The sequence below is a fragment of the Rhopalosiphum maidis genome, chromosome 4, assembly GCF_003676215.2.
Source record: "Rhopalosiphum maidis isolate BTI-1 chromosome 4, ASM367621v3, whole genome shotgun sequence".
In the NCBI taxonomy this organism is placed as follows: domain Eukaryota; kingdom Metazoa; phylum Arthropoda; class Insecta; order Hemiptera; family Aphididae; genus Rhopalosiphum; species Rhopalosiphum maidis.
In genome coordinates, this window is record NC_040880.1 from 47,122,499 (window position 1) to 47,137,225 (window position 14,727).

The window sequence follows — 14,727 nt, forward strand, 5'->3', positions numbered from 1 at the left end:
ACTCCCCCCCCCCGACATTTTTTCCTGCGTTCGCGCCAGAGCGTAAGTAGGTATATATGTATATAGATACTATAATTTTAAAAATAGTCAATACTCAATATAGACCTATGGTATCAATATAAATATTTGATATAACTATATAATGTTAGGTAAATGCATGGTGTATCGTGTATGTATTAGTTAATAAGATTTTAAAATAATTTATTTTAAGCACAATATTTCGTTTTATCTAGTTTTATAATATTATAATATTATAGTGTAATTATAGTTTTATAGGTATTAGGTAATATTTATGCAGGTTAAGTAAACGTATGATTAATATGATAATGTAAGTATAATAATCATTGACATAGTTAAAATTTGCGGAATATATTTTATGATTTAATAGTATTGACTGATGAGTCGCTACTTAAAATTGGTAGTCAGATATAGTATTGTTAGTGTAGGATGTAGATAGATGCTGTAGAGTGTAGGTTGTTGCTCAAAGTATATAGGTATCTAAACGGCAAGACACCTAGTAGCCAGTAAATATTAACCTATATTGGCTATTTTATTTGAATCATTGCAAGCTGTATAATACGTAAACTAAAAGATGACTTATCTAAATATTTTGATTTTAGAGTTTATTTTTATCATACCTAATATATTATATACAATGTACATGAACTCATTAATTATGTTATTTATCAACATTATGTTTTAGTGGTTAATTTCTATTTAATATTTAGTTAATTGTAGAATTTATATACTTGAATATAACATATTTATATCTATCGATTTAAAATTTTTACTACAAAAATATAGAGTAGTTTGTAAGTAGGTTGGTAGGTATAATTTGTTAACATACACCAAAAAAAAAAAAACAAAAACAAAAAAAAATAATAGAAAACATTTTGTTATTAACTAAAATAATATGAGTTTAGTGGAGAGTAATTAAATTAATTGCAACATTAATAGAATTTTAATATTTATTGAGCGCTAACAATATTACAATAATAGGTAGTTACCCTACCTAGGTATACAAAATATAATAATATAATATTACAATAGTATTGCACTATATATAATATTAATATTATGTAGATTATTATACTATATTGTTGAGTGTTGTGTTTACTTGTTTATTTAATGTTGGTTTTATTGTTGTTTTTTTGTGATGGGCGTGTAAACACACACATAAATTCGAAAACATTAAACAATAATATTATATACCTATACCAATCTATGTATTAATTTAACACGGTTTTCGCCTTTCAGTATACTTTTGATGGTAAAAGGTAAAATAAATATTTGTTTTATACTTCAATAGTTCAATATTACAAATTGCAATATCAATACCTATTACCCACCTAACGTTATTAACTTATAACATATTAGTTGATATATAATCAATACTTATATGGCTAAAGTATAATAGATATGTTGGTAAAATCATTGGCTGTAATCGAGGAGGGACTTAAAGGGCTTAGTCCCCTCAAGTCTTTAAAGCCCTCTAAAAACATTTCCTAAATAAATAATTGTAATATTTTCCTTTATGAATATTGTCGAAAATGTATTGCATAGAAAAGTTTACTTTATATATAAAATATTTTCTTAGTAGTAAGTATATTTTGTCCGAAAAATATTTTCTTATTTTCCGTAAAGGACTGTCATTATTATCAAAATAATTCCTAAAAAAACAGAAAGCTAGTTTCTGCTTTGTAATCAGTATAAATTTAATTAATTAATAAATCGTTATGAATATAATAAAGCGTGTACGATAAAACAATCATTTTAAGCAATTTAAGCAAAGCAACAAAGGAGATGAACAATTTTAACTTAAAATATTTTAATTATGCTCTGTAATGATGTGCACTTAGCCATCATATATCTTAAATTTTTAATTGTATGATAAGTAATATTCAATAAAATACAATAATATATAATAATTATAGTAATAACATATTTATAATAATTATAATAATTGATAGCTTTAAATATAAGATAAAACTCACACATATGTACATATACACACGCACACACTCTTATATGTAAAAGAATTAGATATATAAGGGGACTAGTAGTCGCTAAGATTGGGGAGTCTTTATCGTCTTATTGTGCGGATGGTCAAAAGCGAGTGTAAGAGACTACGCAGATCGTTCATACAATAAGACATAATAATAAGTTTGTAATTGATTAAAATATATATATTAAAAAGTGTTAAAAATAAGTTAAATAAAATTACAATTGTGATTCAAAGAAAAAAGGTCTAATTATTTCAAAATATAAATCGATCACCTCATATTACATCTTGAACGCGAACCACGATTTCAACAAGCAAGTCGACACAGGAAGCAGAGAGGTAATATCATTAAAATATAATTATTTAGCAAGTAATAATTTAGAAATATATAATAGTCCCCAATCAACTTACTATTATTCTTTCTCTATCATTACAAAGTGGCGCCCAACTAGTGGCTCTTACCGCGTTTAAAAATCCCCGAAATAATAATACAAATATTAAATTACAAATAAAACGAACATATTTTTTTAAACAAATGTCACAAAATAATAATAATCAGGAAAATGAAATAGAAGAACCAATTTTTATTTCACTGCCAAATGAAATAAACAAAGTTAATAAACCTCAATTAATTTTAGAATTAAATAAAAGAAATTTAAATAGTGTAGGAACAGTTGCAGAACTTAAGAATAGATTATTAAAATATTTAAACGGTGAATCTTGCCCGGACGATTTTGTGACAATAAATGAAAATTATCAAACCAAAACGAACAAAATGGAGAGTAAAAAACTTTATTTCAAACCTGACATATTTTCCGATTCTTCATCTGATAGTATAGATGCATTTTTAAAAAAATATCAAAGAGCAGCTTCCATTAATGGCTGGTCCGAACAAGAAAAATTACAATTCATACCTGCATTTTTAGAGGGCCCAGCACTAACTTTTTATGAAAACATCGAAAATCAAAATTTCAATAAATGGGCTGATTTAGAAAAACAACTTCGAAATGAATTCGAACACATTGCTCATAAAGATATGCTTCGATTATTACTCGAAAAAAGAAAGCAATTAGATGATGAACTACCTATGACATTCATTAATGAAATCGAATCACTTTGTAGACGTATAGATTCTGAAATGGCTCAACAAGAAATAACTAGACATATAATGAACGGTCTTAAACCAAATATTACTAGATACATTGGAATATTAGATAATTCAACACTAAAATTATTAAAAGACAATATAAGAAAATATGAAATGGTAGAATTTATGGTAACGGGCGAAATAAATCAATCTCCTTCCGAAATAAAAACTGATATAATCACTCATAAACTAAATCAAATCTCAAACGAAATAAATGAAAAAATAAATCTGCTTAATGAAAACAACAATAAATTTAAAACCGACATAGAAAATATTATAAACCCTCAAGTTCAAAATAACAATTCTAATATGTACAATAATTTTAAAAATAATCGCCAATCTTTTTCAAACAATAAAATAAATACAAAAAAATGTGAAATATGCTCTAAAAACAATCATATCACAGAATTTTGCTATTTTAAAAACAAAAATACATCAAAAAATAACAACAAAATACAATGTACAATTTGTAATAGAAATAATCATTTCACAGAAAATTGTCGATTAAAAAAAAACCCGATTAATTGTCAATTATGTGATATGATAGGACATTCAGCAATAACTTGTAGAAAATTTTCAATTCAAAAAAACTAATAAATAGGTCAAACAGTTTTTCTGACACTCGCTGTTACCCTTCATTGTCAGTTAAAAAACCAGCAACTACTTACAAAATTAATCATATTTCTGAACCTTTATTTATTCGTGCTAAACTTAATAATATTGATGTACCAATAACTATTGATACAGGAGCCAATATTTGTTGTATTAGACACACGCTTGTTCCCCCTGAAAATAAAATAATTAAAGAAAACATAATTCTATCAGGCCCAAATAACAACCATTTAACTGTATATGGATCTACAGTGATTAAACTAAAAATCGATTCTCAGGATTTTGAAACATCGGTATTTATTGTCAAAAATTTAACATGCCATATAATAATAGGAAATAATTTTCTACACAAAAATAAGGCTATTATAAATTTTCATAATAATACTTTATTATTAAATGATTCAATTACAATACAAACTTACACTAATCTATCTAATACAAATATTAATAATATTAAAGAGGAAATTGCTGATATATTTCTTGTAGATTCTGACTACTCGATTGCCCATTGCATATCTGCAGATTTAAAAATGTCTAAAGGAATAGCTTCTCGCATAAAAACAAAATTTGGAAACACAACGCCTCAACTTGAAAAGCTAAACCCACAAATAGGCGACGCAATTCCAATAAAAATCGGAAATAAAATAATTTATCACCTAGTAACAAAGCAAAAATATTTTCATAAACCTAAGTATAATAACATAAAGCTTACTATACAAAACTTAAAAAAATCAATGCAAAAATTACACGATTTCAAAATTGCTATACCTACAATTGCCTCAGGTATAGACAAATGTAATTGGACAATTATCAAACAAACAATTTTTACAGAATTTCTTAACACAAATATCAATCTTCTCATTTGTCATAAAGATAAAACACACATAACGAATAATTGGAAAACTCAAGAACATCAAAATGTCATAAATTTAATACATAAGAATTACTATTTTTATAAAACATTAAAACAATTAAATAATATTAACGATAATTCCAATAATAAAATTAAATCACCCATCAATAACCTTAAAAATACTAAAAGTAATGATAAAAATATGAGTAACATAAGTGAATTAAAAAAAATAGATTATGATTATAATATAGACATTAATAATACAAAAGATAATAATAAAATAAAATCAGTATTTGTAAATTATAAACCAGGAGAAAATGTCGCGGGAGATGGAAACTGTGGCATTTATGCTGTATGCAATGCTTTAAACGACAACAAATTAAATAAAATTACTTCCATAGCAGATATCTTACAATTATTGAATGTTACACAGCTGCCTAATTATTGGATGTCTGATGACGAACTAGCCGCAATCTCTGATTATTATAATCACGATACTTATATTTACAATGACACTAATAAAACGGCAATTATCTATCAAAATAAGAATTATAATAATAGGTCCATAATCGTTTTATATAGTGTTGATAAAAACACGCATTGGATTCCGGGAACAAGAGCAGATAAAATGTCAAATAAAATACCATCTAATTACATTATCATTAATGATATACCGCCTTTAGAACATTTAATAAATAGCATAAAAAAAAAACATATTGATAATACAATTCCAAACGAGTCTATAGATATAAAAAAACCTCTTAATAATAATGATAACATTGAACCAGTAATTACTAATACAAAAATATCAAACACAATTTCGAATAATTCCGATGACAAAGAAATACTTATGGATAGTGAAGGAACTATAATAAATATATCTCAACATCTCGATAAATATCAACATAAAAAAGTAGTTGAGTTATTAAAAAAATTCATTCATCTCTTTACAACAGACACTTCACACATAAAATGTGCTAACGTAGATCCTTGCGAAATAAAATTGAAACCAAATTATACGGACCCTAAATTTAATGCGCCACACAGAGTATCTCCACAACAACGAGAAGAATTAAAAATACAATTAGACAAATTACTCGATGCAAATATTATTCGCCCAATAATATCAAAATTTGCAGCTCCAGCCTTTTTAGTAAAAAAAAAAGAAAAAGGATCTTATAGACTTGTAGTTTCATATAAAGAATTGAATGATAGAATCGAAACAGATCAATATCCTTTACCTAGAACTACAGATTTATTAAGATCTCTAGAAGGATCAAAATATTTTTCATCTCTTGACCTTAATAGTGGTTTTTTTCAATTACCTGTAAAAGAAGAAGACCAATATAAACTTGCATTTACATCTTGTCATGGACTATTCACGTTTACTAGAATCCCACAAGGCCTAAAAATTAGCTCAAGTATCTTTCAGAGAAAACTGAATGAAGCTTTTTCAGAATTATTATATAAATCTCTCATAATATACATTGATGACTTAGCATCTTATGGCAAAGACTTTGAACAAGCCTTAAACAATTTAAATAATGCTTTATTAATAATGGATAAATTAAATTTTTCTCTTAAAACAAGTAAATGTTTCTTTTTTAATAACAAAATTGAATTACTTGGCCATATAATAACTCGTGAAGGTATTAAACCGATGGATAAAAATACAAAAGCAATAACTGAGTTCAAACAACCAACAACTCAAAAAGAAGTTAGGTCATTTATAGGAATGTGCTCATATTACAGAAAACACGTAAAAGATTTTGCAAAAATAGCACACCCCCTCACTGAACTTATAAAAGGAGATAATAAAAAAATAGACTGGAAAGTAGAACATGAAGAATCTTTTAAAAAATTAAAAAATTATTTAATCTCTGAACCACTTTTAAAACACTTTGATGACGATAAACATGTTTTTCTAACAACAGATGCTTCAATAACAGGATTAGGAGCCTATATTGAACAACCCGATGATAATAATATATTACATCCAATAGGCTATGCATCGCGTAAGTTATTGGCTAATGAAAAAACATATTCTTCAACCACCCTAGAACTTTTAGGCTTATGTTTTGGAATAATTTACTTCCGAGAATATTTATGGGGAAGACATTTTACTGTTTTCTGCGACAATATAAGCCTTCAATATTATAGAAATTTAAAAATCCCTTCCGCTCGAATAGCCAGACTAACGCTCAAATTATTAGATTTTGATTTTGATATAGTTTACAAAAAAGGTAAAGAAAATGTAATTGCAGATGCTTTATCTAGGAATGCAATTAATAAAATTGATATAGTTCAAGATGAACATACAGAAATAAATCTAGATTCAGATAATATAAAAAATGAACAAGCTAAAGACAAATTCTGCTCTGATATAATTAAAGCAATAATTGAACCAAATAATAAAAATATTCCTAAAAATATTAAAAGAAAAACGCGAAGATTCACACTATTAAATGCAATCTTATACTACAAACAATTTACCCCTCCTAAAAATTTCGTACCAATTTTAGTAATTCCAAAATCTTTAATTAATAATATATTAAAATCATATCACGAATCACCTACGGGAGGTCATACCGGTATAACAAGAACAATTCATAAAATACAAAATAAATATTATTGGGAAAATTTGGTTAAAGACACCACTAATTTTATAAAAACGTGCCATAAGTGCCAAATAAATAAAAAATCAGAAGGCAAACCAATAGGTCAATTACAACCTATACAATTATCAAATAGACCATTAGACAGAGTAACATTTGATTATTTAGGTCCTTTAACCACTAGTAATAAAAAAAAATACATATTAGTGGCCGCATGTAATAATACTAAGTTCATATTTACCAAAGCTGTCGCTTCAGCTTCTGCCGAATCGACAGTTAAATTTATGATTCAAATAATATCCCATTGGGGATGTTTTAAAATATTTTCTTCCGATAGAGGTACTCATTTCAAAAATAAACTCGTGGAAGATATATGTAACAATTTAGGTATAAAACAAGTTTTATCTACAAGTTACTCCCCCCAATCACAGGGGCTGGTCGAAAAAATTAATGGTGTGCTTTCTACTTCACTGAAAAATTACATAGAAAATAATAATCAATCTAGATGGTCATACTATTTACCATACGTAACACTAAGTTATAACGCTACCCCACAAACTAGTACAAAATATAGTCCTTTTTATTTAATGCATGGTTTCGAACCATACTTTCCAATTGACAATAAATTAATTCCAGATAATCTACCATACGATATAAAAAAGTCATTAATTGAATTAAATGAAATACGTAATAAAATCCCCAGTATAGTTTCAATAGCTCAACAAAACCAAAAAAAATATCACGACAAATCACATCAAATAATAAGCTTTAATCCGGGAAATTTAGTTCTTATTAAATTTCCATTTTCAGAAGTAGGGAAATCTCCAAAATTAGGTCCAAAATATAGAGGTCCTTTTAAAATCTTAGAAAAAATCAATGACCTAAATTATAAAGTCGAACTTATTTTAGATAATAAAGTAACTGAAGATATAATCCACGGTAGGCGTCTTAAACCATATCACTCAAGAGAAAACATTAATAATTAATTATCACGAATAAATAATAATAAATTAAATATCAGATATTATTTAACAAAAAAAATAAACTAATCTTTTTAAATAAATATATAACAAATAAATTATAAATAATAAGATCATACAATTATACAGAACAATTTAATAATCATATTATAATTAAATAAAAACATGATTTGAATAATATAAAAAAAAAAAAAGAAGAAAACGCAGAAATAATAAATAATTATTACACAAAAAGAAAAGGGGTTAATAATAAAATAAATAATAATAATATTAGTTTTAACTTTAAAACTATTTACATTATATTATGTTTGTTTTAGCAGCCATTGTATTTTATATTATACATTTATAAGATTGTAAGACAAGCATACTATAGCTAGTTAACTTTCAACATATTCATAATGAACTTCACACCTCTCCTCATCGTCTTACAATTACACATGGTACATGGATTTATTGCATATGACTGTAATGGACCCAAGCTCAACATAACAGCATTTAATAGCTTGTCTGTGGAGCCATGTGAACCACCATCAGAAATCCACACCCAATCAATTCAACGAATTCAACTTCTACAAAAAACAGATACCTACCAAATACCTTATAAAACATGCTCAATAATAATAAACTATTTTATAAGTAGGTGTTCAATTCTAGAAGATGCCCAAATGGTAGAAAATGGTTTTTTTACAGAAATAACTGAATTAGGCAGTGCCCGGTGCTCTGAATTACACCAGAGACTAACATACCATCTACCAAACGGAGGAATAATTACAGGTTTAAAAGTTAACGAGACTATATTATCATCCGTTACAGTAGCCGGTTTTGTAGATAGACATGGTAACTGCAAAGGCTCTACATTTTCATCTGAGAAAGGCACATGGCAAGAGGTTATAGTTCAAGCTAATTATAAAATCACTCTTACCGAAGGATTAGCCATAGTAAACCACAAACAAAATACGTTAACTCTCCCAACTGGTTCAACCTTAAAATTATCCGACCAATACGGTTTGGATATTTATAAAGGAGAGGTAGTGTGGAACGCAAATACTTATGATTGTGAAACTCATGAGTTCATTATTTTATATGACGGACCTGTTTCATTAATAACTTCGAACAATGACAAAACCACTCGAACATACCTAGTGGAATCGGACCAAATCGTTTTTGCGTTACAACACATAAGATCAACATATATATGTAATATACCAGCTATACAAACTGATCATTCTCAATTAACCATAATTACAGATTCATTATTTTTTAATTATTTTAAAAACAAAGACATACATCCACAAAACATAGATTTAGTGGCTTATATAAATACTAAATTGGTATACATTGACAACCGTTTCAAAGCATCGATAACAACTTTATACACAGATCTAATACAAAAACAATGCGAATTAGAACGTAAAGTGCTGTTACACAAACTATCATTAGCCACATACAGTTTATCCGAATTCGCATACCATATGGGCGAAGGACCCGGTTATACGGCATTAAAGGCTGGGGAAATCATTTATCTACTAAAATGTAAACCAGTAGAAGTGGAAATATCATCAAAAAAAAATGCAATATGTTATGATGAATTACCAGTTATTTACAATAATAAATCATACTTCATGGCTCCTAAAACAAGAACCCTACAAAAATTTGGCACAGAATTAGATTGTAATCACTTTTTACCACCTGCATTTTTACTTGATGGAGAATGGTATACTACATCGCAAAATATTAGAGAAATAAAAAAACCACAGACTCTTAAGCCTTCCACGAAATGGACATGGACATACAAAAGTATGGAAAATCTAATGACAGCAGGAATTTATAATTATGACACTATGAAAAATTTTCAACAATATTTAATACTACCTCAAGAAATAGAAGCATCGCAAAAAAATTTAGCAAGACAAACCATGGGTTTCACAATAATGGATCACAGGATAAATCTAAACACGTTAATTGACGAAAACACCATTAGTAATATGGTTGACAATAAACTAAGAAAAATGTGGGGGTGGTTTACCATTTTTGGTGAATTTATTTCCGGATTATTAGGAATATTCTTTATATGGAAAATAATTCTAACCTGCATTAACACAGGACTTAACATTTCTCTTTTATACCAAACTTTTGGATTAAGCATAAAATTAGTAGCAGGAGTATTTACAAGCATTACTCATTTCATTATGCACAACGCAAATCAAAATCAACAACAACAACAGAAAAAGCAACAAAATCAACCACTACTGACTTTAAATCGAAATCCCAACTCACGAGACAAAGTCAATAAATCAATCACAAACTCAAAGCAAAAAAGTTTATACCCAAATATCAGAAAATTATCTATATGAATACATATTAAAATATTTCAAAATCCAATTTAACAGTCATATGCAATATAATTTCAAAAAAAAAAAAAAAAAAAAAAAAAATATAGTCAACATTGAACATAATTACCAGGTCACAATATAAAAAAAATGTAATTATTTCCTAGTTATATTGTATATTCATTATTATTTTGAAAACATGTATGCATTGTCATTTGTAATATTAATATAGTACCATTTTATCTTGTATATATATATATATATAATTACAATAACTACAATTATAATTTTTATTATTATCATAATTTCATATTAACTCATATAATATTAATATAAGTTATATTAATGTTCTAAATGTAATAAAAAAAAAAAAAAAAAAAAAAAAAAAAAAATTACAGTATATAATTTGTAATCTTCACTGTATAAATTTTTTCTACTAATTTAGTTTTATATGATATGCTTACATTCTTATGCGAGGACGCATCAAAAAAAAAGGCTAGGGTGGATGTAATGATGTGCACTTAGCCATCATATATCTTAAATTTTTAATTGTATGATAAGTAATATTCAATAAAATACAATAATATATAATAATTATAGTAATAACATATTTATAATAATTATAATAATTGATAGCTTTAAATATAAGATAAAACTCACACATATGTACATATACACACGCACACACTCTTATATGTAAAAGAATTAGATATATAAGGGGACTAGTAGTCGCTAAGATTGGGGAGTCTTTATCGTCTTATTGTGCGGATGGTCAAAAGCGAGTGTAAGAGACTACGCAGATCGTTCATACAATAAGACATAATAATAAGTTTGTAATTGATTAAAATATATATATTAAAAAGTGTTAAAAATAAGTTAAATAAAATTACAATTGTGATTCAAAGAAAAAAGGTCTAATTATTTCAAAATATAAATCGATCACCTCATATTACATCTTGAACGCGAACCACGATTTCAACAAGCAAGTCGACACAGGAAGCAGAGAGGTAATATCATTAAAATATAATTATTTAGCAAGTAATAATTTAGAAATATATAATAGTCCCCAATCAACTTACTGTTATTCTTTCTCGATCATTACAGCTCATCGCTCATGTCTTATCAGTTATTCATACATATTTTCAAGTTTTAACTACGAGGACATCGTATCACATTTTTAAACTTATTAGGTATTTAAAATAAAATGTTTACATAGTTGTTAGCTTTTCTATTAATTATTATTATATATTTATTCTTTATTTCCATTTGAGGATAAAATATTAGGTAAGTTAAAGATTTACAGATAAACGGTATAGATACCTATATAATACAGTTGTATTTACCTATTACAATTTACGTGTAAAGTCGTATCCAGTTATATCTATAAGTAGGTACATCGTTACCTATACGCTATATGCATGCCGCTGTTTATAGGTTTGTATATATTTTTAATTACATTATTAAATTTGATCTATTTATAGTATACTGTATGGGCGAGAACGTTTTCAACCAAAAATGTACCCTTCCCTTTTCGGTCAATTCACTTTTCGAACAAATATAAGAAAGACCGATTCTCCTTTCGGCCAAAATAAAAATTATAAACAAAATAATATTTATATATAATTTTTGTAAAATTATAGCAATTATATAATTATATAATTTTGAAAATGATTAAAAATATAAGCTGCCTAAAATGTTGTAAAATAAAATATAGAAAATTATTTAAAATATAAGCATATCTATATATTAACATTATTTTTATGTTAATATGTTACATTATATTAAAATATAAACACTTAATACAATATGAATTCTTATGGTCTATATAAGTAAAGCCGGTAATATACCTACATTGATATATACATAATATACACATAATTATTATAAATGTTTAAATTTTAAACCTACCAATTCAGAAATATTTGATGGTTTATATTTACTTGTTCTGTGTTCAACGCCCAACAATCTAAGGGCATTATGGAATATACCTATTATATTTATAAACTATGACGCGCCCTTATAAATTATACAGTTATATAAATAATTAATATTATATACTAAGTTTTGGTATGTGATAATAACATAATATATTATGAATAGAAAATAAATTATAGACTGGTGGTGATGTGAACTTTTGCGTCAATGAAACAATTTTAATTTCTTATATTTCATTTGCATAGTAGGTACCGTATGGAGTATGTTATGTTCACACATAACACGATTTCGTGGAAAATTTTTACTATACTTACCTTAGTAAAAATATTTTTGTATAATAATTATATAAATTATAAATAGTGTTATTATTAAAGTCTTAATTATTAAAATATAAATTCAAATAATGGATATTTCAATAGCTTTTGACTACCTATCAACATTTATTATATTGTACATAAGTACCTACCGATTTATATTATTAATGTTAAAGTTAGGCAAGTTGCCATAGAGACTATTACATCAATATTTATTTTAAAACATAATTATGCATTTTGGTATAAGTACCCTAGTCATTCTAATTTAATTTTTTTTATTCAAAATATGTGATTAAACTATTAAAAGTAGGACAGGTAGGTATCTACTGAATTTAAAAGTATTTAAAAATTTGTTATTGTTTCATATTTTGAGTGGAGCGTTTAATGTTTAATGTATAGGTTTTATATGTGTTTTGTTTTTGTTCGTTTTCACCTTTTGAAGCAGCAAAAATGCTAAAATCGTCAATTTGGTTTCTCAGTGGCAATTAAAATTTTTCATCAAATATTTATTTGAGTATTCTTTAGACATGATAATTTTAAAATTATTTTGGCTCTTTTTGTGCAATTAATAAATATATATTATATATTCTTTTTAGCTTTTTAGTTTTTTCTCAATTTATAAATGATAAAATCTATGTCTGTGAAAAAAAACTTAATTTCTATGTTTATCTATGCATTCTATAGACTTCTGCTTATTATTTTTGTGGATCTAACATTGAGTCTTGATCACAACCGACTGAATCTACATCGATATTGAATATTAGTATACATTATTATCTAAATATTAATCCAAACTTTAATATTAGTATAGGTAAAATTTAAATAAAATATACTTAAATATACCAAATACTTTCCCACTACCTACTATAGGTGTACAGGTATACGACTTTAATACTTATTCCCCTGCGGCCCTGCACACTTTATATAGCTCAGATACAATAATTGTCTAACCCGCCCGTGTTGCTACTGCTACATATAGGTCATATACTATTGTCTATATAGTTAATAGGTAGGTAATTTAGTAATTATGTATAGTTATATACAATATTCATATACTATGCAGTAAGTATGCTGTTAGAATTAACAGTTAACGGCGTTCATTTACCTATATCTATATTGCTTGTATTCATATTATAATAGATTCTTCTATTAACCTATTTAAACATAAGAATGTAGGTATATTATTCTAATGTCTTCGGCATGCACAGGTCTATTCATTAAACCCTGTAATGGGTAACATTTTGAAAACGAGGAACTAAATCCATTGCAAAAGCTTTATAATTTCAATGTACAGTCACGCGAGGAGCAAACTCGCAAATACGCGTTTCGTATCTACCTACCTATCGCAAATTAAGGTACCTACATATTGCTATATTTTAGTTCATGACTGTTTACCTACTTTTTACCAACACTTTGCAGGCGTAATCGAAACGAGATTATATTATTGAAATATTATCGCGAAGGCCATGTCGTGTGATCTACAGTAGAATTGTAGACCTATATAATAATTTATTTATTTATTATTAAAGACATAATGCATAATCATCTGATCATCCTAATTATCCTACAGTTAGACACTCGTTGAACCTCGAACGTATGTGTTGTAGCGATTCAGACCACTTGAATGGTGGCGCGGAGTGCCGACTTTGGGAATCATTGACGGCGGCGATGTGATAGGAAAGCTGTTGTGCGTGTACTTTTTAGTTAAGTTGGTCGGGGGTGGGGGTCCCTCGATTCGGCGGCGTGTTATCGACTGATAGGGGCGTGTCTTGTTATAATCACTCAACACTACATAATCTCGTTCAAAACACCGTCGTCAATCCCGACGAGCTGCTGTAAGCCGTTGGTTAAGTGTTCCCGGCGAGCTCCGTGATTCCTCGTCCGACGATATTTTAATTTATTGTTTTAATTTCACAATACGATGGTTTTCGTCCGGCCG

General features: G+C 27.0%; 1 protein-coding gene across 1 annotated transcript; it reads left to right on the forward strand.

Annotated features, from left to right (window-relative positions):
* The first annotated feature begins 1,846 nt into the window (after positions 1 to 1,846).
* On the forward strand, positions 1,847 to 10,644 carry LOC113559423. The gene is made up of 2 exons (XM_026965235.1): positions 1,847 to 2,341; positions 8,530 to 10,644. Exon 2 carries the CDS (start codon positions 8,608 to 8,610, stop codon positions 10,561 to 10,563), a length of 1,956 nt encoding a protein of 651 aa, XP_026821036.1. The 5' UTR covers positions 1,847 to 2,341; positions 8,530 to 8,607; the 3' UTR covers positions 10,564 to 10,644.
* Positions 10,645 to 14,727: the final 4,083 nt, after the last annotated feature.

Bases quoted from the DNA above. Each gene is read 5' to 3' on its own strand.
- LOC113559423 (XM_026965235.1), top strand. From the start codon at position 8,608: ATGAACTTCACACCTCTCCTCATCGTCTTACAATTACACATGGTACAT.